The 26689-nt window shown below is 38.7% G+C and overlaps 1 protein-coding gene across 1 annotated transcript; it reads left to right on the forward strand.

Annotated features, from left to right (window-relative positions):
• The first annotated feature begins 828 nt into the window (after positions 1-828).
• Positions 829-11078, forward strand: LOC128217466 (uncharacterized). The gene is made up of 8 exons (XM_052924621.1): positions 829-1375; positions 3551-3683; positions 3999-4209; positions 5064-5251; positions 5629-5710; positions 6326-6417; positions 6627-9793; positions 9940-11078. The coding sequence occupies exons 1-7, from the start codon at positions 1225-1227 to the stop codon at positions 9499-9501; spliced, it is 3732 nt and encodes a 1243-aa protein (XP_052780581.1). The 5' UTR covers positions 829-1224; the 3' UTR covers positions 9502-9793; positions 9940-11078.
• The last annotated feature ends 15611 nt before the right edge of the window (positions 11079-26689 follow it).

Below are 26689 nucleotides of genomic sequence, written 5' to 3' on the forward strand. Positions count from 1 at the left end.
TTCCGATAGCATATGACTGATTAGCCTTAAACTTGTTTATGAGTTAAACGATACATTTCCAAAATGCCCATTCCCCCGTTTATTGGCCAGGTTTTAGAACCCGCTCTTGAACCTTTTCTGCACGATCCGGGTGTTCACGACTTTTAGCAATCTACCATTCGAAGCATCTTGTAAGACCATACTTTAGCCCATTTAATTCGTGTGCTTATCCCTCAAATTGGCCATAAAAAGTTAAAAACCGTTATCGGGACTTTGCCGTGTATGTCAATTATACCGACACAAGACGTAAAAAACACCTTTTTCTCAATATTTTAAAGCGGCGGCACCTGAGATGACACGGATCAAGAGTGTGCGTCCGTCCACAAGTCTTGAGATCAAAATGGCCATATTTGAACAGTGCAAACCTTATAGGTGAACACATTTCCAACCAGCAGAATTTAGTTAGTACAAAATATACACTTGGATCGAAGTCTGATTTTTTTTTTAACGTGGGATATTTAACATAAATATGGAAGTTGGTCAAGGTCACGAATGTTGTCATGGTCAAGTTATATTGACCTTCAAGCATGACCACAGCCATTACTTTATCTGATCGAGGGTCTAGTTTAATAAAAAAGGAGTTAGTCAAATATGACAAATCTACCACAAAGCGGGAAGTTTACTCGGATCGAAGTGATTTGCGTGACTTTAAGGGTCGAGAAACCCTAGATCTACCTCCCTATGGTAAGTTTCAAAACAATCTCTCGAGGGACCAGACTGATCAAAACGGACATTGGGATATCAATTTTCAGAATTTGTACCTTGCTAAAATCATATGTAGCTGAGAGGCCTGTTGTAAGTTTTTCGGTATCGGAAGTAGAGGATTACCTTATATGGAAAATGCTTAAAATAGCACATGACGTATTGCAAAGGTTACGATCTACGCACACTTCTGGAGAAATGACCCGGAAACTGATGCTTTCTGTCACGGAAAGCTCACGAGAGAGATTCGATTCGAATTTCTTGAGATTGAAACTGAGATTTAAGCTTGCTTAGATATCATCGCTGACCAAACTTTAAATCAAAATACTACTCGCGCCTTTTTTTTGAATATAATTGTGACTGAATTAAGTTCCTAGAATTATTTATCGCGTTTTCGCTTGTATTGTGAATCGTCATTTGATTTCGCGACTTTATTTTTAAAAAAACCCAGCAGTATTTGTCTATATTTTCTTTTCTGTCGAGATGCACATCCAGGTCGAGGAGCGTGTGTTTTCTTCCATTGCAGATTCAAGTGGATGTCTTGGTAGTGCGCTTGTGGCAGGTGATTCCAACGTACATCGTATCCAAGCAGCGATTCAAAATTGGTCCACTATTCGATGCCTCCCAGTATCAGGTACACACATTTTTAAAAGGCAAATGGATGTTATTTAAATGATTATGGCGAACTATTTTGCTTCAATATTGCATAAAGATGTTAGTGAATGTATTATGACCCAAATAATCTGCCACAATATTCAACTTATAGTCTCCTTCAGTTTTGCAGACGACATATTTCATCAACCCGAAGACCTTAGCCTTATAGTATCCAATTTGCCCTGGTATATTTGATGGTTATTACTGTAAACACTATGTTATGCACCAGTAAATTGTAACCCCCCCCCCCCCCCCCCCAGGTCCGGGGGAATACCAGGGATAGCCGGTGAAAAGGGCCATGTTTCTACTTTCCAGGTGGCCCCACAGGGCCGGGTGACTGCGGTGTTTTTGTCATAGCGCCAAATTAAGCCGAGATTGGGCTTCATGTAGAGTCTCTGAGGTGCGAGGGCATTTGGCCGGGGTTTAACCATCAGTTCGTTCCCGCAGGGCAGGGATTTTACCCGGGGTTGGCTGGACCGAAAGTCAAAGTCCCGGCTATTCCCCTGACCCTGGGGGCCAAGGTTACAATATTGACTGGTGAATTAGCGTAGCACTATTATCTCAAGGGTATTCTGTGAGGAAAAGTGTGTCCATGCAGTGTTGGCTTTCAACCCAGAACTGCTCGAACCAACTGAGCTTTCCGGACATGAAGGATTTCGTATCCAAACACTCTCTAATTTTCCCCATATTTACATTTAAGGGTGATTCTGGCACTCGGTTCTTTCTTTTCTGACACCAATAAAGACATCCGTGGAGGTAGTGAAAGTACCCAGTGTGGTGGCTGGACACATGAATACCAGAACAATAGCACAGCCCTCTAACCAATTGGCTAGCTGGGCAGCTGGTTTTTACACATGCACACACACGCATATACACATGCTTCATGCCTTCCACCAATAACCTTTTAGGCTGATCCAGAGATTCTTGCATTTTACTTTTGATATATCCGTATATAAGTAGTCCTGCGAGAAAGAGTGCATCCTGTGTGTGGCTTGAACCCATGATTTGATTGCACTAGCATGGCATTCCAGTGATTAATTTTGTGCAAAGGCTTCTCAAGGCTGTTTCACTGGACCATAAATTTTATTTTTCCCAAATTTTTTTGTCCAATTTCATATTTGCAAATTATGTTGATTTATACAAATTGCAGTGAATTTTAAAAAAAATCTTGACATGACAAACTTGTTCACAGCATAATGTTTGCATAAAGAAGTGATAACATGTCTATTTACCATTACCCACACACTGTTTACTCCACTCCGCCATTTATTTTGTAGCTTGTTCTTGCTCACACATTTTACACTCCTTGGCCCCAATTAACCTATAAGCTGATTCTGGCATTTTTACCTTTTATTGACACAAGTAAGGAAAACAATTTGGAGGAAATATTGTTTGTTTGAATAATAGCCTTCTTTTGGACTCAAACCCATGGCGGCAGGAACATTAGCACAGTTCTCTAACCTATTGAGCTGGGCTGGTGGTTCTTACCCACACAAGGTACAGATACATGTAGGCCAATATATTGCTAGAAGTAAAAATGTCATATATTGCCTTGTTTCTCAGCCATTTCATCTAAAGGTCCCTGTTAGCTCAAAGTACTTGTTAAAGTGATTGGTGTATACAAAATGTTTTTCTTAAGTTTCTAGTTAAAGACCTTCTTTCTTTTCACTTTTCCTGTTTAAACATCCCACATATCAGTCAAGCTAAACTGAATAAATTTTTACGTATATGGACAAACAAGAACTCCACACGACCACTTTTTAAACAGTGTATTATGTGAAAAGAAAAGGAAAAATGTTTTTTTATTTAATACCAATTAAATTCCATGCGCCAATCATATCACAAGATATGGTACTGCATATTCCATTCCATATTAATTATTGAATCAAATGTTTCTTGATTGATTTGAACCATCCAATACCAAAATAATATTATTAATACATCAGTCAATTGTAACCACGCCCCCCCCCCAAGAAATGGTCCTTACCGGGGTTAGGGTTAGCAGTTTGTCCCCACAGGGCTGGGGTTAAACCTGGGATTTGCTGGACCGAGAGTGAAAGTCACCGGTATTCTGGACCCGGGGGGGGGGCGGGGGTCGTGGTTAAAGAAAACATAAAAACAAAAGCTACCATTGTTCAGTTTACCTCAATTGTAGGAGCCAAGTTTGTGAATGACAAGAAGGGATTTGTGGCAGTTCTGCAGCTTTCATTGAAGAAGGAGTTTTACCCATGTGTCTATATTCATCTTGGCTCCAATGATGTTCAAGCCAGAGAGGATGTGTTTTATAGGTACACATTAAATATGTTTGATTCTATTACGTACGAAGCAGTCTTTTCAATAAGCTTCGTCAAGGTACCAGTTTTTAAAAACTCCCTTTGGCGTACTCTATTTCAATGACACACATTTTGTCTACTAAGTAACAAAACAATTTATGAAATTTTATTTAATCTCCTTTTCCTCAAGTTTTAATGTTATGAAATATGCCTGATTCAAGAAAGTTATGACAAAGTGTTATTACGACTTTATAATGCTTTATTTGAAGAAGTCACTACTTGTTTGCCTTGGCTTTATTAATAGTCTAATAATGTATGTTTATTTCAAAGGAGAGTCACTGAGGTATGTGATAGTATCCACGAGACGAGTCCGGAAACTGAGATTGTTTTATGTTCTATTCTGCCACGAAAAAAGAATGACAGACGAGTATCTTCAACATTAGCGAGAGTCTTCAACAGATGGATCCAGAATGCTAACACCATGCTAATGGACATTTCAGAGGCCATCCCATACATCAGATTCCTTGGATATGGAGCTCAGGTATAAATCAACAAAATAAGTTTATGCAATACAGAAATAAAAGTTGTAGATATTTGGCAAATTTAAGATGATCCTTATTTATATAGACAGGTAGAAATATGTAACTGTAATGCATTTTTATGCCTTTGTGGATATGGGTTGTCATAATGATATTGTTTATTTCATTGGTATACATATATCATTATTATAAGTCACGTGACCTGCCCATGTTAATTTCTCATATTCCCATCATGGGCAATTTCGTACTGTCACACACTGACAGTATCGTTTTGACCGGTTGACATGATACTGTCACATAGCACGCACGTCTTAAAACAGGCATTTTTTGGTTTCCCAAGTCTGAGGTGGTAAGCGCTTATTAAAATGTATTGTGAATCTGGTTACAACCGGTGTTTGCCTTATTTCTAAACAACATTTGCAACAAAATGACAGCTAAAGTAAACAAACAATAATTACAGAATAAATTGATTAAACTTGAAAGGTGTGTTATTGTAAAAATCTTATATATCATGTATATAAATGTAACTGTGTTCGGTATAATAAAATAAATATTGCATGGCTTCCAGTGTGACAGTACATATTGTCAACATTCGGGTAAATACTGTTACCCTCGGCTTCTCCTCGGTAACAGTATTTCCCTCATGTTAACAATATGTACTGTCACACTGGAAGGCATGCAATATTTATATAATATTCACCAACTTTTTCAAAAACAGTATATGAGCAATATCATTATTTTTGTTTCTGTATCTCCGTTAACAAGATAGTATATTGAAAAGCAAAGATGAAGACTTAATATTCCAATGATTGAAAAGTTTGTTAAACCATGCATTCTGTTTTTATATACAATTAAGGAATGTGCTGATGTGTTGGGTCGTGATGGACTTCATCTGAGTCGTGTTGGTGGTAGACATTGTAGTCAGGTGATTGAGGAGGATGTGTATTCCTGGAGTGAAATAGCCTATCAGCAGGATGTACATTGGAATGAAGACATACGCCAACCACATTCAGCAGAGATTGATGCATCAAGCTTTGACCAGTGGTATTTGTTTCAAATATATTACAATTCAGCTGAGTTAATTAGTTTTTTGCCTGTGTAAAATATCCGAATATTGTCATTACCTCAGTGTTGTTTAAGGGTATAAGATGAACATGTCGTGTTGATGAATTAACATGAAATATTTTACAATGATAAGAATTATATTAAATGTTGGCATTGTTCGATACTGTCTCACTTAATTGCTTGTTGTATGATGCAAGGTTAAGTATGACTCTTGTTCGGTTTGTAATATGTTAGTCAGTTAAAAGAAGGATGTCCATTTAATTATAGTTCATATGGTGTTCCTAACTCCCTACGTCTGAGATATTAAAAACAATATTTTCCTGGTGCCTTATTTTTAGCTCTGACTATTTTCAAAGCCTGGCAGCTGCTGTTGAACCAGTCAGTGACCAGAATGTCCAGGCCAGCAAGCAGCCTCTGTACTCGGAAATAGTCCGTTTGGTAAATACAACACTTGCTCTAAATGGATGTCATTTGCTAGATGAATAGTTATAATTTATCAAAAGCATTGAATTCTCTGATAAGATGCTTGTGTTGGTTGTAGATATAGGATGTTCATTCATAAGTTACCATTAACAGGTAATTCAAACAATTATGAACCTTTTCTAATTTGATATTCGTAACATTTGGTCAGTCATCAAGTTAGTCTTTCGGATGAACAAGCCCGAATTCATGTATAAATGCTTGGCATTTGATTTTTTAACAAGCCCTGCAGTATAAAACCAGAAATTGAGGAAGCCAAAACACATTTTACCAGTGCAGGGATGGGGCTTGTGCTAATATATATTTTATCTATTTTGTGTCGAAAGTAAATTAACACTTATTTACTAAGGCAAAAGTGGTCAATGTCAAGTGTTTTAACCTTAGCATGGAAGAATCAAATATGTTGTGTGTTTTTTGCCTTAATTCCTATTTTGTACCACTGTTCTTTTTATTTTGAAAATGCCTCTATTCAGAGGAGATAACAAAGGTTATTCTTAATTATAGTGACTTCATAAAACAGATGAACTGAACTTCATATTATGAGGAAAAGGAACATTTGTTTTATTCTTACAGCCAGCAGCTGAAGTTCCAGATGTTACCTCAGTGCAGCATAATGTGAAGTTACCAAGGCGCAATGTATTGAAGGTCTCTGTTATGTTTGTTTTGTACTTAAAATATATATTATAACATAATTATTTAATAAATATAGGTAATAGTGCAAAAAAAACTTATGTCAATCTGAGATTCCTGTGCTGGTGTTCTTTTTGAAAGCCTGTTAAGCTGTTTCAGATGGGCAATGCAACAATTTTAATAAAATTTAATGAGCATTTACATAACTAAACTTAAATACATTCATTGATGAAAACATTTAAAGCATGTCTGTTTCTTGTCTACCTTTGGTAGGGACAAGGGTTAAACAACCTGAAACCGCAATTAATACAATTTTCACTAAGTATAGAACATATTACCCAGATTTAAATGCGGTTCAATGTGAGGTTTTAGAAATTCCTGCACTAGAGAGGCCATCTAAGAAGAGGAAAAGCACAGCCTCTGTGAAGGTGACAAAAGATGTGGAGCCATTGAGTGTTATGCAGGAATCAAAAAAATCTATGTATGAACAATTTTCTATTGATTTAATAGAGGATGGAAAGATATATATTCAGGTAGCTGAGGAAGACACCATGATATGTTGTATGAATGATTATAATGATTCTGGTTCTTTAAGAAAAGAAGTGTATGTTTATACCACTTGGCTAAAGCAAGAATCTGGAGACTACTTCCATTGTACCTGCAGTATATATAGAACTTTATTTGATATAGCTCATAGCCAAACTCTAAATTATTCAAACAGGAATAGCTGCATGCACTGTACATTCCTTAAGTGTATTGTTCTTCCAAATCTACAGATAGATGAAAGGGCTACAGAAACCAAAACCCGTAAATTTGTTCAGGAGGGAAAGCAGTGTGCTGGCAAGGATTTGATTGAATTAAGTGACTTTAATGGTACACGGAAATTTTCAGTTTTGGCAGAAGGAGAGACTAAACCTGTTTTTTTATCACTGAGTCACAACAAGGCCAAAGCAAATTATACTGTGACCTGTCACAATGGCGAGTGTCAATCAAAGAAGGGACACAAACGATATTTAAATAACTTGAATTCTTCCAATCTTTGCAGACATTTATTTGTGCTGAAACATAATCCAGAATCCTGGATTGATTTGCATGAAAGAAATGCCACTAATGAAACTTTTTTAGATGACCAACTACTAGATGATGAAACAAATGATGATGCTGGTGATGGTGATCCTGTTGATACTAATGACAATTTTGATCCTGAAACAGGTCTATGGAAGTATAAGTGTGAGAGCAGCCATCCAGCAGCAGCTAGAGAGAGTGATATGTTGAGGCGTAACATCATCAAACGTGACGGATGGAATGATTTGACCTTGAGTAGGCAGGCTGATGGTTCATTGAAGGGTCCCAATTTCTATCCAGATATGCCAGACAATACATGCTGCTGTGGATCTGGATGGTTGAAGCGAGATGATGATCCAGATTACTCTGAAAACGGGAAATTGATTCCTTTAGGTCGAGTTCTTACAGTTTACACACAGTTTGCGCCTGTGCAGTGTGATGTTTACAAAAGAGTCTGTTACAACCCGATAGACGACAGTCGCTGTGAACTTGCATGGAATGAAGGCCAGAGTGAATCAATTCATGTTTTTAGTAGTAAAACAGCTGCAGGTGACGAAATAGGATGGGAGTTTACATCATCAGTAATGAAAACTGGTTGCACTTTTTCAGCATACTGTCAGATGAAGGATGAACTTTACAGAACTCGTGACCCAAAGGCCAAGTTTATGGATGCAACAGTTTTTTTAAAATGGTGGTTTAGTTGGGCAGCTAATATGAACATTGATTTCAGACAACCATGTGACATTTGTAGGTATGAGCCTAATAGACTGTGCTGTGATGGAACCAGAGTAGGCGTAGGTTTCCGTCATTCAAATTTCACAGAAATAAGTAAACCTGATAGTTCTTTACAGACACAGCAAACATTGCATCGACGGATGGACAGATGTTACCTGAAGAATAAGCCTGGAGTTGAAAAGAGACAGATGATCGCTTATCGTGAAGCATTGGATAATATAGCCCGAACTACAGTTGCAGAATTTGAACCGTTAGATATTCCAGAAAATAATGATAGAATTAATTTACTTATGCAGGCTCTACCTGAGGAGGCTCATCAATCATTCCAGCGATTTACTCGAGGGATGTCAGAATTTGAAAGAGTAGCTTATGCATCTGTCCTTAAGATGTTGGCTACAACAGCATCTGTGACAAGCATTTTGTCACCAGAATATGCACTTTTCTTGCAGGAATTTCTAACTAATGAAAATCTTTCAGATTTTGAGTTTAACAGACAGATGTATGAGATGAGATCATTTGCTCCAGAAATACGGGACTTGATCGCAGAATCGATGTTGAACAATAACAACATTCTACCTGATGACATTAAACTTTTTCTAGTTCATCTTACTAATGAGTCTCTAAACTTACCAGTTTATGCCCCAGAGGATGCTACTTTTCAATTCGGAACATACAACCCTGAGAAGCTGGGCCGGGCTTATTACTTCAATGAACATGGTGTTAAACTGAGGAATGTACGCAAATTTCAGATAGATGAGGACCGAGCAGGCAGAAACAATGACCATGATGATGAAGCTATGGACTTTGAGCGATGCAGAAAGATTTACTCAAAAATACAACAATCAGCACCCGGCACATCTAACTTGTTTCTTTGGTTTTGTCCAGATCACGGTCATTGCTATGGATTCCACATGACAGTGGCTGAAGGCAGAAAAGATCCATCAGCTTCATTATACTCTCATCTAGCCAAACCTCCACAAGCAGTGTTTTATGACTTTGCCTGTAACTTACAGGAATATTGCCTCAACAGAGAGAGTGGGTACTACAAGAATGTTAGATTTTTTCACGATATTTTTCATGGTTATTCACACAAATGCTCTACTTCTTTTAGAAGCTCTCGACTTCAAGGATTTGAAAGTGTGAACTCAGAAATCTGCGAACAGTTCAACAGCTTCATCCAGATTCTGAAGAAATCAGCAAGACAAATGACACAATCTCATTTCTGTTTCTATCTTCAGTTCTTTATTCATGAGTGGAACAGGAGAAAAAGAGTTGCTTACAAGAGGAAAATCAGCACTGCACTAGCTGGGCTTTTATGAAATGTATAACAACTTTGATTTTCAGAGAGCTGTGCATCATAAAATGATCAAATGAACTATGTTTAATTTATATTTCATTCACTTCTTATATATATTTGTTTGACTTTCTCATTTGCGTATACTTTTGACTAGTAATTATCACTGCATCTGCAATTGTTTTCGGTTTCTGCTGTGTTTGTTAGTATGTTTCAGTTTGAGCGAACAGACTCCAACTTTGGCTTCCAGCTTTGCTGTTGAGAAAGGTCAACAAGTTCCACCAGAAGTTCCACCAGAAATACATCACGTCTTTAATGTATGTTAATAATTATTTACATGGTTGTAAACTAAAAGTTCAAAGCATAAATATCTTATATATATAATTACATAAAGAAAAATGTTGATTGTTTATAAAGCTATGAATTAATATGTTTGTTATAGAAATTCATATCCCTCTTTCAGGTTTGAGGCAGATTTTCCACAGCGTCTTCATCCAATCTACTTGTGTCGGCATGTGCAACTACTTAATCTGAAGGCTTGGAGGGAATTGTAGCTCAGTGCTTCATCCTTTATGTGGATAAACAAAAGGGAACCAGAAGGATCGATCTAAAGACATTCTTTTCATAAATCTGTTGGTGTCAAACAATATAATTTTGATTGATCAGTCTTCTTAGTGCCTGTAGTGAACAGTATGTATTGTATTATATGTAGTATAATAATCAATTAAGTGTTGATAAATGTCTTACAATTATCGTATAACCCTTTATATCAAGTTTTGTTATTTAATTGTAGAACAGCAAAAGAAACATTTGTGGATTTTAAAAGATAAGGCAGAGGCTATGTTTACACTGTAAATGTTCAACTGGTGAATTCCATTATTTGTTGCAATATCTAGATTTTGATAATGTAAGGAATGATTTCTGATTAAAGTATTACAATAGGAATCCAATCTCTGTTATGCTTAAAGATGCACTTTTACTCCCAAATTAGATATTCCACAGTTTATATGATTGTTTTTTATATAAAAAAATAAGATTCTTATGAAGGATACAGAGTTGAATTTGAAAGAAGGTTGCAGGAAACATAAAGATCATAATCTTTTAGCACTCATAATCTTTTAGCACTCACCAATCATTTAATATTTTTAATTTTAGGAATTAAATACACAGTTACAATATTGTTATCAGGAATCAATATTTTCCATAAATGCATTATTTAGTAAGTAGTTAAAGGTTTATCAGTCGAAATGTATGTTTCATACATGTGTATATTTTGATTTTGAATAAGAGTCACTTGAAAGATTTAGCTAAAAATGTTAGAAGAAGAAACTGAAATTGCCCAATTCTGTACAAATAATTAAGGTCATACATTCGCTTATACACATTTTATCAATGTGGAATGTTAACTTAAATTGTTTCTTAAGTATGATATAACAATCTATATTGCATAAGTAATTGAAGATATTGTTAAATACCACTTGTATGTGTACATGCTGGGTACCCCTTGCACATAATGAAAGCTAGGTATGAATAATATACGATTTTAAAATAATTGCAGTAAAAGACGGCAGTAAACTGAATGGAAGCTGTACACACACTTATAAGTACCTTCACGTGCTGTTTCACAACATCTCATGTAACTACTGAGAACACATGTTTACAGTACATATATTACACTGCTTTATTTGGACTCATTTTATAAAAAAAACCCATTTAATTCCTGTTTTGTTATTATTTGTTATAAATCAAATGCTTGAAGTCATGTTTTATGATCTTATAATAAAATTTTATTACGGGTCTAGTTGTTCGTTGTAGCATTGTTGAGTGAACGTCTCTGATTTTGCCTCATAATTAATGAATTTCACACGAACATGTGTATGGAACCTTCTGTAATGTTTGTGATGTATGAGATTTGCTGTTTGGAGACTTTCAGACGGAATTCTTTCCTTAGAATTAGAATGTACCATTGTTTATTATCGCAATGTCTGTTAACATTGCCAGCAAAGCACAATAGTAGAATATGGAGTCTGCAAAGAAACTGGAGCAAGTAAATGAAATGCTAATTATTACAAACTTTCAGTCGTTTATGGAACAAAATGTAATAAATGCCTCATTGGCCAAAGTCAAAAGCTAATACACAAAAAGGTAAAAGGTAAGCCTGATAGATACTTTTTATTCCTCCATGAAATGAAGAGCAAAACATTGATATATATAATAATGACACATATTATGAATTACATTTAACACAATAATATTCAAACAATACGAGTAAACCAAACATGCATATTATGTACACAAGTAGACAAACAGAATAAAATATCAAGTACTCTCGAAAGATAACAAAATTAAGCATTGGTAAGAAATATTTAGATTTAGAGCAGCCCTCTAATCCTAGGTATAATTACACACATGAATGCAAAGCTAGTACGAAAAACGAAATAACTAGGAAAGCAAAGTGTGATTTTACAATATACCTAATTCTGGATCAACTTAATTCAACAAGTTATTGACACAAGCTACATATGATTTTAGCAAGGTACAAATTCTGAAAATTGATATCCCAATGTCCGTTTTGATCAGTCTGGTCCCTCGAGAGATTGTTTTGAAACTTACCATAGGGAGGTAGATCTAGGGTTTCTCGACCCTTAAAGTCACGCAAATCACTTCGATCCGAGTAAACTTCCCGCTTTGTGGTAGATTTGTCATATTTGACTAACTCCTTTTTTATTAAACTAGACCCTCGATCAGATAAAGTAATGGCTGTGGTCATGCTTGAAGGTCAATATAACTTGACCATGACAACATTCGTGACCTTGACCAACTTCCATATTTATGTTAAATATCCCACGTTAAAAAAAAATCAGACTTCGATCCAAGTGTATATTTTGTACTAACTAAATTCTGCTGGTTGGAAATGTGTTCACCTATAAGGTTTGCACTGTTCAAATATGGCCATTTTGATCTCAAGACTTGTGGACGGACGCACACTCTTGATCCGTGTCATCTCAGGTGCCGCCGCTTTAAAATATTGAGAAAAAGGTGTTTTTTACGTCTTGTGTCGGTATAATTGACATACACGGCAAAGTCCCGATAACGGTTTTTAACTTTTATGGCCAATTTGAGGGATAAGCACACGAATTAAATGGGCTAAAGTATGGTCTTACAAGATGCTTCGAATGGTAGATTGCTAAAAGTCGTGAACACCCGGATCGTGCAGAAAAGGTTCAAGAGCGGGTTCTAAAACCTGGCCAATAAACGGGGGAATGGGCATTTTGGAAATGTATCGTTTAACTCATAAACAAGTTTAAGGCTAATCAGTCATATGCTATCGGAATGGTTACAGCAATAACAACTGAGTGAGGGCTATCCGCTTTTCCTAGGCACCAGCTAAAGAGTAGAAACGGTTTAAACCGATGTACCATCTCGGTGCGTATTCAAGAGCGGTTAAGAACACATTGGACAAAAGATGAAAGCCCAAATAGCCTTAAATGCTATAATATTTGGCATTTTCTCTGAGAAAAAACAACATCATGTTACAAAAACGTTCATGTCTGCTTAATTGAAGTGCGGTCGTCCGTCTGTACGAGTAAAATAGGCTTTCAACGCTGACTGCGGCTGGTGAAAACCCTTTTTTGTAATATTGTTCACTATTTTACACCTGGATTTGGACAAACTGCCAGGTCTTAATAGATATGATAATCCAATGCCGACAGAAAGGTCATTTGGACGCTAGAAAATCCGCCGTTATGGATTTTGCAGAAAAAAAGTGCAATGAGTTTTACCATGAATGCCACTTTCTCTTGGAGTAACAACTGCTACCGGGAACCGGGTTATACACATTTACCGGAAATTCTCTGTATTTTTCGGTGTCAAAAAAGATCATGAAAATCTGTTTTATTCTGTTCTGCTGGAAATTTCAATGAAAAAGTCTGTGGTCGGTCAAGCAAAGATTATACAAAGTATAATTCCACGTTAGATCGACCCTCAGCGTACTCGCATGATGAATTGGCCGACAGAATTATAAAATGAGGTTCTGTATACACAACTTTTCACAAAGTTACATTACATTACCTTATTTTTTAAATAAAATATTCTATTAGTCTATGATTTGCAAATTGTTATTTGTCAGTCAAATTTGTACCTATAAGTAAAAACGTTCGACTGCCAAATTCATGTAGCCATAGGTACAATATTGTTTTCTTACATTGAAACGGGGGTTTAAGTTGAATGCCATTTAATCACTTTTATATATAAAGGCAGCAATTCGTATGCAGAAACTGTAGTGTCATTTCAGAAATTATGTCATCGACATTGTGTTTAAGCTCTGTGCTTACCTCTCTTCTTCTTTCAATAAAGTGTGTCACCAATTAATAGGTATCACTGCACTGTTTAATTGTCACTGAGGGGATTGAATTTCATAAAAATGGAAATATTTTTTTGATATTGTCACTTTCTCAAACAATGAAATATCATATTCAAATGATATTCTCAAAATTCACTTCTTTCACAAGGTGAAACATCATGCAACATGATATTGAAATAAACATTTTTCTTTTACTATATCCACAAAAAGATGGCTATAAAATGACTTAATGTACATTCTATATGAAAGTGATTTTATTAAGGATATTGCACCGATGATATTGTGTCCCAGCCCTGTACATACTAAAGTTCAATATAATGCGAGAACAGGAAAATTTTCGAAAAATTATCTTTTATATGTGCACTGTTTGAGATGATCAGATATCTGTTTTATTTCATGGAAATATCTTTTTAAAGCATTGGAAAGCACTCGCTGTTATATACAATGTAGATATGAAAAAACCTCATGGTATACCTTTTCAGGTTCAGTGGGAATCTAAATATGACTATAAAAATCCCTCAACTACTCAATGATCAGCCAAATTCAAACATACCGTAACATGTTCAGTATTTTATTCAATAATATAACATAGTACATTATAATAATTTTTCACAGGTCTATCTATGGCACAATGATGGTTAATGATTACAGAATAACCTAGAACTTAAAAAGAACATATAAAACAAGTTTGATGCTAAAATCACTAATGTTTCTCTTAAAGCTACACTCTCACAGATTTAATGTTTTTACAACTTAATGAAAGTTTCAAGTTACATAAAACATGAAAATCGATAGGAGATAAATGCAGTACTATAAATAAAATATGTATTAAAAATAATACATATTTTTAATACAAAGACACAAATTAAAGAAAGCAGACTGTCAGGCCATGATAAAGATTTGTGGAGACATAACCTCAAAGGCATACAAAGACATAAGACTGTGAGATGCCTTGTTAGTACATTTCAATGATTAAGAATGGATCATTAGTTCCACTAACTCTGACAGAATTTACTTCATATCATCTAACTACTACATAAAATATCAGAGGTCAAATTCTTAGGCAATACTAGCAAGTGCATACGTGCAAAGACACATAGATCATAATATATCCACATTAAACACATTTTTTAAAGATGCACTCTTACTCCCAAAAAGGTTTACCACTACTAATACTATTGTTTTAATATTGTGAAAAGAATAATGAATGTTGAAAGCAATGGTTCTCATGAAGGATACCGATTTTGATTTGAAAGAAATGTGCATAAAACATGGTGTATCTACCTTATGAGACTATTAAAGTAGATCACAGTAAATCTTTTAGCATTCATCAATCATTAAATATTTTTGCGTTTTCTGTTATTAAATACAGGGTTACAAACTTGCTACCAGTAATAAATATGTTCCATCAATGCATTATTTAGTAAGTAGTTAAAGGTTTATCACTCAAAACATATGTTTGTTATACATATGTATGCATTGATTTTGAATAAGAGTGTCACTTTAACAATTAATTTGATTTAAAAATTACCTGACAAGAATTAGGAGCTTAAGAATATGGAATTTAAAAAAATAATAAAGCAATACTTTTCATAAAATTAAAAGGCAGCAACAACAGTCACAGTATGTTTTAGCATATGCTATTTAAAACAATCTCTCAATATGGTCCAACTCGTACCCTACACATAAAAAGTACAAGTTGTATTTAAAGATAAATTCATGGTAAGTAAACAGCTACAAATTTAAAAGAAGTGACACTCTTATTCAAATTAACATTTTCTGTTTTTTTTTAACAATGTATCTTCTTACATTATGATGTAATATGTGCTTGTCAAAAGCAATAGAAAAATCAATTTAAAAAGTAAACAAGAATCGTGATGTGACAATAATTGTTTTGTTAAGGATTGGCAGAAGAAGTTCAGTTTCAACTGCTGTCTTCTATTTTTATAACAGTGACCTAGATCCTATGCGCCCAAAACACAATCTCATGAAAGTTCTCAATAAACTCTTCCTATATATCAAGTTTGGTCACAGTATATCAACCATAACTTATGGTATTCAGTACCAAAAAGTAATATTTTTTTAGTAACAGTGACATTGACCCTAAGGGGCCCAAGGCATTCGAATGAAAGCTCTCCATTAACTTGTCATATATACCAAGTTTGGATGCCCCCTTTTGAAAAAAGTGGGGTATATTGTTTTGCACATGTCGGTCGGTCGGTCGGTCGGTCGGTCGGTCTGTCTGTCTGTCGGTCGGTCGGTCGGAATACCAAATGGTTTCCGATCAATAACTTGAGAACGCTTTGACCGAGGGACCTCATACTTGGTATGTGTATTGGTCATCACCAGCAGATGAACCCTATTGATTTTGAGATTTTAAAAAGAAATGAGCCACTCACACACATGGTGATGTATATATAAAGTACACACTGTGTATTATCTAATCAAAATAAATTAAAATCTGATTTTCACTCCCGTAACTGTCACCTTTTTGGAAGAAGTTTCGTAGAGACTGATGTCTGTGATATTTATGTTATTTCCTATTGCTTATGTAAAATAAACTGCAAGAGCTAAAATGTCGTTGATTTATAAGTATTTGGACCATTCGGAGCTCCTCGCCCATTTTTATAGAAAACATCCTCAGATGTACATCAGTTGGAAGAAGTTCGTAAGTTTTAGAATTGTATCATTGATTAAATATAGTACTTTAGAGTTGTATTTATTGATCTAAGTTTAAATTGATTGCCAGTGAAGTGATTTTTTGCAAATATCATTAAGATCCCCAAGAGTTAAGTCAAAGAGTTTAACTTCTAAATGAAATTACTACGCGATCTACTTGCAGCGGACTTAACGTACCACTTTTTGAGTATGTAAACTGTCCAATTACATCCGAGGTTGTTTTCGATTAAAATGGCCGAGGAGTTCCGAATGTATTTGGACCTGGCTGTGTGCCATTTATTAACCTTATTTGGGCAATAATATCTGATAGCAAGCCAATGATACAATGAAAACTACAGGGACAAGTCAAGGGGCCAAAATCATAATAAATAATCCGTTCGAAGGCACCATGCTTACGCTTAACATGAACTCAATTGGAGACACCCTTCGCCCAAATAACACAGACGGACCTCACAACCACCAATATGTATGTATCGATAAATGTAGGGATCATCGCAAAATTATACGGCATAAGACGAACATACGGACATTTGTAATACAGGATAACAACTTAGCTTATTCCGATTTATATTAGCAGTTGAACGCCGATATAAATAATTTCGATTATGCTTTGTGGTTTTGGTAGAAAACCAGTATTTATGTGCATTGTGAAAGGCTAATCCTCGGGTCGGACTCGAATCTACGAACTCTTTGCTGACACCTTTACCACTTGACCACTCTCACCCGACAATTTAATTATCCAACCCATCGTGTCTGGATCTGGAACTTGTCTCAAAGTTAGGACTCAAGACTCAGGCAATCGAAATTTCCAAGTATATCCAAAATATGCGTTTGTAGAAAACATTTCAGACGATGCCTGGGTTGAAATATCGGTAGTGGCGTTGATCAGGCGGACTCGAAGATTACCGAGAGGCGTGGTGAACGACACGAGGACACGGACAAACATACCATCGCACGGGGAACATGTATTTTCTTACCCATCGTTTCTTATATTATTTGAAGTTTTATTTTATGACTATATGACCGTTCAAAGGTATCGCGCAAGGAAATGACAATGAGCGTTAGAATATTGAACATCGGTAAATGGAAAAGGAAAACTTCGTGTAAATCCAAAACGATTTGAAAAATAATTGTTTTACAGACAACAATTCAATCAGACACCTTTCTCAGTGTCTTATTTTTTGTTATATTTTCGTCATTACGTCGCCTTTTGTTGATTTGAGTTATAGTGTCACTACAATAATGCTGCCTTGCTGTTCTATTTTAGACACTTTGGTCGTGTCTGGACATTGAAACCACGTCTAATGTTACTTATGAGTTAATCTGCGTCAATTATATGCAACAATATACTTTTGGAAACGTTCTGCAAATTATCACTGACAAGTGCATTAATCCCAGTTAGCATTCGTACGACTGTGAAAGGTCATATCTAATGTGTGCAATAACTGGAGTCTAAGATAAATCATAAATAATGAGTTCACATTCGACAATCATAAATAACACATGATTTATGGTTAAATTTTGTCGATATTCTATAATTTACAACTTTTTACATGACAAATAAGTGTTTATAGTATACATTACAAAAACAGCAACTGTTTGTAATGGTTAAAACTGGCTGTATATTATTACGTATCGATTACTCAATTTTTGTAAAGGGTCATCCAACATGGCTTTTATTGTCTATAAAAAAGCTTCAAAATTTGTTAATCACATTCCAGCGAGGTCATTATATTTTACAATAAAGAAATATATAGAAAACAAACGCCATCCCCTGGCGACCATGTCATATATTCGAATTCCCATGAATTGAACTAATATGTTAGTTAGAGGGTCATTATAACCCCTGTGGTCATTATAGAAACACTTCTCTGAAAATTATCCAATGTCGATCTTGAACTCAGATTCAAGTAAGCTTTTTTATATTTATATTTACGTTAGACATATTTTGAAAACATCACTGTTGTTGGCAATGTTTCTTTACACAAATCTAGCAAAGTGCTTCGTGAAATAATTTCAAAATCGTTTTGTCGGTATCAAACAAGAATTTTTAACTTTTTCAACCAGCCATAGTATATTAAAAGCCTGCCCCATTTTTTAAATAAATGGTCACCAAGAGAACATTTTTGTGAAATTATTACTAAATTGGTCCCCAAGTTTTCAACAACATTTATATTATATTTCCAATAAAGCCACATGTACATGGAAAGTCTGCCGATCCTCTGGGACTCTACTTCTCGTTGTATACCGATAGCTAGAACAAAACACTGTTAAACATTCAACTTCTGTCAATTTCGCTAAGCACACATGTTTAAGGGAGAAATACTCAATCTCTTCCTGTTAACCGACCCCACCTATTTTCAGAATCAAATTCTATGCCACAGGAAATGACAAGAATGTTTTAAAACATGCAAATAGATTTCTACCAACTGCTTCTCGACCATACGTACGTACATTATATTTCTTTAACCGAATTCCTAATCCCCCCCCCCCCCGGGGAAAATTTTGAATGTTATGATTTTCTTAAAGCTCAAGCAAAACGCCACAAAATGAGATATGTTTGCGCTCTGAAGGAGGGGGAATAAGTGAGTAAAGGACTTCTAAACTACGTTGCCCTAAGTAGTTTCTTTTAACTTTTATCTGTAATTTCACTAATGTATAATGATCGTTTATTAGATACAAGTTGGTAAATCATCGTTCTTGAAGTTCCATGAAGGTTTTCTAATAATTCATACCGCGCGAATTGGTGTAAATTACGTTACTGTTAAAACATGGCATAAAAAGAAACGTTTTTATAGAAACAATGTTAACACAGAGTGCTTTTACAAATAAAGTCATGTTATTTTTGCTTGACGAAAGAGGTATGCCATATTTTAAATACGTATTAAATACGGAGATAACGCGTGTGTAATTTACGTTACTTTTACTTGTATTTTGCATACTAACGATTGATGCTGGTCATTTATAAATACCCTTTACACAATTAATCACTTTAGTTGTACACACATTATATTCTGGTTTTATTTCTAATTTGAGACAGTGATAAAACCTACGTTACCATGATAACGTTACTTAGACGAAAGATTTTAATGTTATAGGTAAGTTTCAATGTTATAGTTAAGTTTCATGAAAAGATTGGAACATATCAAAAAGAGTTGCAAACAAGTTAATAATAAAACACATACTATAAAACAACAGCATTCGTCACAATCGATGGTTGTCCAGTGTTGTGGGTACATTCGCCAGAATCGATAGTTGTCCGGTAAGGCGCAGTGGTGTTATTTGGTACCTTCGTCAGAATCGAAAATTGCCCGATATAAGGCGCAGTGGTGTTGTTGGTGCATTCACCAGAATTGATAGTTGTCTGGTAAGGCGCAGTGGTGTTATTTGGTGCGGGTAAGGTGCAGTGGTGTTATTTAGTGCATCCGTCAGATTCGATGGTGTCCGGTAAGGAGCAGTGGTGTTATTTAGTACAATCGTCAGATTCGACAGTTGTCCGGTAAGGCGCAGTGGTATTATTTGATGCATTCGTCAGAATCGAAAGTTTCCCGGTAAGGCGCATTGGTGTTGTTGGTACATTTGGCAGAATCGATGGTTGTTCGATAAGGCGCAGTGGTGTTATTTGGTGCATTCTTCAGAATCAATGGTGGTCGGGTAAGGTACAATGGTGTTATTAAGTGCAGTCGTCTGATTCGATAGTTGTATGGTAAGGCGCAGTGGTGTTATTTGGTGCATTCGTCAGAATCGATAGTTGTCTGGTAAGGCGCAGTGGTGCTATTTGGTATATTTGTCAGAATCAATAGTTGTCTGGTAAGGTGCAGTGGTGTTATTTGGTGCATTCGCCAGAATCAATGATGGTCGTCCGGTAAGGCGCAGTGGTGTTATTTGGTGCATTCGCCAGAATCAATGATGGTCGGGTAAGGTGCAGTGGTGTTATTTGGTGCATTCGCCAGAATCAATGGTGGTCGGGTAAGGAGCAGTGGTGTAATTCTATTCATTCGCCAGAATCGATGGTTGTCCGGTAAGGCGCAGTGGTGTTATTTGGTGCATTCGCCAGAATCAATGATGGTCGTCCGGTAAGGCGCAGTGGTGTTATTTGGTGCATTCGCCAGAATCAATGATGGTCGTCCGGTAAGGTGCAGTGGTGTTATTTGGTGCATTCGCCAGAATCAATGATGGTGGTCGGGTAAGGTGCAGTGGTGTTATTTGGTGCATTCGCCAGAATCAATGATGGTGGTCGGGTAAGGTGCAGTGGTGTTATTTGGTGTATTCGCCAGAATCAATGGTGGTCGGGTAAGGTGCAGTGGTGTTATTTGGTGTATTCGCCAGAATCAATGGTGGTCGGGTAAGGCGCAGTGGTGTTATTTGGTGCATTCGCCAGAATCAATGGTGGTCGGGTAAGGTGCAGTGGTGTTATTCAATTCATTCGCCAGAATCGATGGTTGTCCGGTAAGGCGCAGTGGTGTTATTTGGTGCATTCGCCAGAATCAATGATGGTCGTCCGGTAAGGTGCAGTGGTGTTATTTGGTGCATTCGCCAGAATCAATGATGGTCGTCCGGTAAGGTGCAGTGGTGTTATTTGGTGCATTCGCCAGAATCAATGATGGTCGTCTGTTAAGGTGCAGTGGTGTTTTTAGTGTATTCGCCAGAATCAATGATGGTCGTCCGGTAAGGTGCAGTGGTGTTATTTGGTGCATTCGCCAGAATCAATGGTGGTCGGGTAAGGTGCAGTGGTGTTATTTGGTGTATTCGCCAGAATCAATGATGGTCGTCCGGTAAGGTGCAGTGGTGTTATTCAATTCATTCGCCAGAATCGATGATGGTCGGGTAAGGTGCAGTGGTGTTATTTGGTGCATACGTCAGAATCAATGATGGTCGTCCGGTAAGGTGCAGTGGTGTTATTTGGTGCATTCGCCAGAATCAATGATGGTCGTCCGGTAAGGTGCAGTGGTGTTATTTGGTGCATTCGCCAGAATCAATGATGGTCGTCCGGTAAGGTGCAGTGGTGTTATTTGGTGTATTCGCCAGAATCAATGGTGGTCGGGTAAGGCGCAGTGGTGTTATTTGGTGCATTCGCCAGAATCAATGATGGTCGGGTAAGGTGCAGTGGTGTTATTTGGTGCATTCGCCAGAATCAATGGTGGTCGGGTAAGGTGCAGTGGTGTTATTTGGTGCATTCGCCAGAATCAATGGTGGTCGGGTAAGGTGCAGTGGTGTTATTTGGTGTATTCGCCAGAATCAATGGTGGTCGGGTAAGGTGCAGTGGTGTTATTTGGTGCATTCGCCAGAATCAATGATGGTCGTCCGGTAAGGTGCAGTGGTGTTATTTGGTGCATTCGCCAGAATCAATGATGGTCGGGTAAGGTGCAGTGGTGTTATTTGGTGCATTCGCCAGAATCCATGATGGTCGTCTGTTAAGGTGCAGTGGTGTTATTTGGTGTATTCGCCAGAATCAATGGTGGTCGTCCGGCAAGGTGCAGTGGTGTTATTTGGTGCATTCGCCAGAATCAATGATGGTTGGGTAAGGTGCAGTGGTGTTATTTGGTGTATTCGCCAGAATCAATGATGGTCGTCCGGTAAGGTGCAGTGGTGTTATTCAATTCATTCGCCAGAATCGATGATGGTCGGGTAAGGTGGATTGGTGTTATTTGGTGCATACGTCAGAATCAATGATGGTCGTCCGGTAAGGTGCAGTGGTGTTATTTGGTGCATTCGCCAGAATCAATGATGGTCGTCCGGTAAGGTGCAGTGGTGTTATTTGGTGCATTCGCCAGAATCAATGATGGTCGTCCGGTAATGTGCAGTGGTGTTATTTGGTGTATTCGCCAGAATCAATGGTGGTGGTCGGGTAAGGTGCAGTGGTGTTGTTTTGGTGCATTCGCCAGAATCAATGATGGTCGGGTAAGGTGCAGTGGTGTTATTTGGTGCATTCGCCAGAATCAATGGTGGTCGGGTAAGGTGCAGTGGTGTTATTTGGTGTATTCGCCAGAATCAATGGTGGTCGGGTAAGGTGCAGTGGTGTTATTTGGTGCATTCGCCAGAATCAATGATGGTCGTCCGGTAAGGCGCAGTGGTGTTATTTGGTGCATTCGCCAGAATCAATGATGGTCGTCCGGTAAGGTGCAGTGGTGTTATTTGGTGCATTCGTCAGAATCAATGATGGTCGTCCGGTAAGGTGCAGTGGTGTTATTTGGTGCATTCGCCAGAATCAATGGTGGTCGGGTAAGGTGCAGTGGTGTTATTTGGTGCATTCGCCAGAATCAATGATGGTCGTCCGGTAAGGTGCAGTGGTGTTATTTGGTGCATTCGCCAGAATCAATGATGGTCGTCCGGTAAGGCGCAGTGGTGTTATTTGGTGCATTCGCCAGAATCAATGGTGGTCCGGTAAGGCGCAGTGGTGTTATTTGGTGCATTCGTCAGAATCAATGATGGTCGTCCGGTAAGGTGCAGTGGTGTTATTTGGTGTATTCGTCAGAATGAATGATGGTGGTTGGGTAAGGTGCAGTGGTGTTATTTGGTGCATTCGCCAGAATCAGTGGTGGTCGGGTAAGGTGCAGTGGTGTTATTTGGTGCATTCGCCAGAATCAATGATGGTGGTCGGGTAAGGTGCAGTGGTGTTATTTGGTGTATTCGCCAGATTCAATATGGTGGTCGGGTAAGGTGCAGTGGTGTTATTTGGTGCATTCGCCAGAATCAATGATGGTCGGGTAAGGTGCAGTGGTGTTATTTGGTGCATTCGCCAGAATCAATGGTGGTCGGGTAAGGTGCAGTGGTGTTATTTGGTGCATACGTCAGAATCAATGGTGGTCGAGTAAGGTGCGGTGGTGTTATTCAATCCATTCGCCAGAATCAATGGTGGTCGGGTAAGGCGCAGTGGTGTTATTTGGTGCATTCGCCAGAATCAATGATGGTCGTCCGGTAAGGTGCAGTGGTGTTATTTGGTGCATTCGCCAGAATCAATGATGGTCGGGTAAGGTGCAGTGGTGTTATTTGGTGCATTCGCCAGAATCAATGGTTGTCCGGTAAGGCGCAGTGGTGTTATTCAATTCATTCGCCAGAATCGATGGTTGTCCGGTAAGGCGCAGTGGTGTTATTTGGTGCATTCGCCAGAATCGATAGTTGTCTGGTAAGGCGCAGTGGTGTTATTTGGTGTATTTGCCAGAATCAATGGTGGTCGGGTAAGGTGCAGTGGTGTTATTTGGTGCATTCGCCAGAATCAATGATGGTCGTCCGGTAAGGTGCAGTGGTGTTATTTGGTGTATTCGCCAGAATCAATGATGGTCGTCCGGTAAGGTGCAGTGGTGTTATTTGGTGCATTCGCCAGAATCAATGATGGTCGTCCGATAAGGTACAGTGGTGTTATCTGGTGCATTCGTCAGAATCAATGATGGCCGGGTAAGGCGCAGTGGTGTTATTTGGTGCATTCGCCAGAATCAATGGTGGTCGGGTAAGGTGCAGTGGTGTTATTTGGTGCATTCGTCAGAATCAATGATGGTCGTCCGGTAAGGTGCAGTGGTGTTATTTGGTGTATTCGCCAGAATCAATGATGGTGGTCGGGTAAGGTGCAGTGGTGTTATTTGGTGCATTCGCCAGAATCAATGGTGGTCGGGTAAGGTGCAGTGGTGTTATTTGGTGCATTCGCCAGAATCAATGGTGGTCGGGTAAGGCGCAGTGGTGTTATTTGGTGTATTCGCCAGATTCAATATGGTGGTCGGGTAATGTGCAGTGGTGTTATTTGGTGCATACGTCAGAATCAATGGTAGTCGAGTAAGGTGCAGTGGTGTTATTCAATCCATTCGCCAGAATCAATGATGGTCGTCCGGTAAGGCGCAGTGGTGTTATTTGGTGCATTCGCCAGAATCAATGATGGTCGTCCGGTAAGGTGCAGTGGTGTTATTTGGTGCATTCGCCAGAATCAATGATGGTCGGGTAAGGTGCAGTGGTGTTATTTGGTGCATTCGCCAGAATCAATGGTTGTCCGGTAAGGCGCAGTGGTGTTATTCAATTCATTCGCCAGAATCGATGGTTGTCCGGTAAGGTGCAGTGGTGTTATTTGGTGCATTCGCCAGAATCGATAGTTGTCTGGTAAGGCGCAGTGGTGTTATTTGGTGTATTTGCCAGAATCAATGGTGGTCGGGTAAGGTGCAGTGGTGTTATTTGGTGCATTCGCCAGAATCAATGATGGTCGTCCGGTAAGGTGCAGTGGTGTTATTTGGTGTATTCGCCAGAATCAATGATGGTCGTCCGGTAAGGTGCAGTGGTGTTATTTGGTGCATTCGCCAGAATCAATGATGGTCGCCCGGTAAGGTGCAGTGGTGTTATTTGGTGCATTCGTCAGAATCAATGATGGTCGGGTAAGGCGCAGTGGTGTTATTTGGTGCATTCGCCAGAATCAATGATGGTCGGGTAAGGTGCAGTGGTGTTATTTGGTGCATTCGCCAGAATCAATGATGGTCGTCCGGTAAGGTGCAGTGGTGTTATTTGGTGCATTCGCCAGATTCAATGGTGGTCTGGTAAGGTGCAGTGGTGTTGTTTGGTGCATTCGCCAGAATCAATGATGGTCGTCCGGTAAGGTGCAGTGGTGTTGTTTGGTGCATTCGCCAGAATCAATGATGGTCGTCCAGTAAGGTGCAGTGGTGTTGTTTGGTGCATTCGCCAGATTCAATGGTGGTCGGGTAAGGTGCAGTGGTGTTATTTGGTGCATTCGCCAGAATCAATGGTGGTCGGGTAAGGCGCAGTGGTGTTATTTGGTGCATTCGCCAGAATCAATGGTGGTCGGGTAAGGTGCAGTGGTGTTGTTTGGTGCATTCGCCAGAATCAATGATGGTCGGGTAAGATGCAGTGGTGTTATTTGGTGTATTCGCCAGAATCAATGATGGTCGGGTAAGGTGCAGTGGTGTTATTTGGTGCATTCGCCAGAATCAATGATGGTCGTCCGGTAAGGTGCAGTGGTGTTATTTGGTGCATTCGCCAGAATCAATGATGGTCGGGTAAGGTGCAGTGGTGTTATTTGGTGTATTCGCCAGAATCAATGATGGTCGTCCGGTAAGGTGCAGTGGTGTTATTTGGTGCATTCGCCAGAATCAATGATGGTCGGGTAAGGCGCAGTGGTGTTATTTGGTGTATTCGCCAGAATCAATGATGGTCGTCCGGTAAGGTGCTGTGGTGTTATTTGGTGCTTTGGCCGGAATCAATGATGGTCGTCCGGTAAGGTGCAGTGGTGTTATTTGGTGCATTCGCCAGAATCAATGATGGTCGGGTAAGGTGCAGTGGTGTTATTTGGTGTATTTGCCAGAATCAATGATGGTCGGGTAAGGTGCAGTGGTGTTATTTGGTGCATTCGCCAGAATCAATGATGGTCGTCCGGTAAGGCGCAGTGGTGTTATTTGGTGCATTCGTCAGAATCAATGATGGTCGGGTAAGGCGCAGTGATGTTATTTGGTGCATTCTTCCGAATCGATTGTTGTCCGGGAAGGCGCAGTGGTGTTGTTGGTGCATTCGTCAGAAACGAAAGTTGCCCGGTAAGGCGCAGTGGTGTTTTGGTGCATTTGTCAGAATCGATGGCGGTCCGGTAAGGCGCAGTGGTGTTATTTGGTGCATTCTTCCGAATCGATTGTTGTCCGGTAAGGCGCAGTGGTGTTGTTGGTGCATTCGTCAGAAACGAAAGTTGCCCGGTAAGGCGCAGTGGTGTTATTTGGTGCATTCGTCCGAATCGATGGTGGTCCGGTAAGGCGCAGTGGTGTTATTTAGTGCATTCTTCAGAATTGATGGTGGTCGGGAGAGGTGCAGTGGTCTTGTTGGTACATTTTCCAGAATCAATGGTGGTCGAGAAAGGTGAAGCGGTGTTGTTGGTACATTCGCCAGAATCTATGGTTGTTCGGTAAGGCGCAGTGGTGATATTTGGTGCATTCGTCAGAATCGATATTTGCCCGATATAAGGCGCAGTGGTGTTGTTGGTGCATTGGTCACAATTGATAGTTGCCATGCAAGGCGCAGTGGTGTTATTTGGTGCGGGTAAGGCGCAGTGGTGTTATTTGGTGCGGGTAAGGCGCAGTGGTGTTATTTAGTGCGGGTAAGGCGCAGTGGTGTTATTTGGTGTGGGTAAAGCGCAGTGGTGTTATTTGGTGCGGGTAAAGCGCAGTGGTGTTATTTGGTGCGGGTAAGGCGCAGT

The sequence above is a fragment of the Mya arenaria genome, chromosome 14 (assembly GCF_026914265.1).
Source record: "Mya arenaria isolate MELC-2E11 chromosome 14, ASM2691426v1".
In the NCBI taxonomy this organism is placed as follows: Eukaryota; Metazoa; Mollusca; class Bivalvia; order Myida; family Myidae; genus Mya; species Mya arenaria.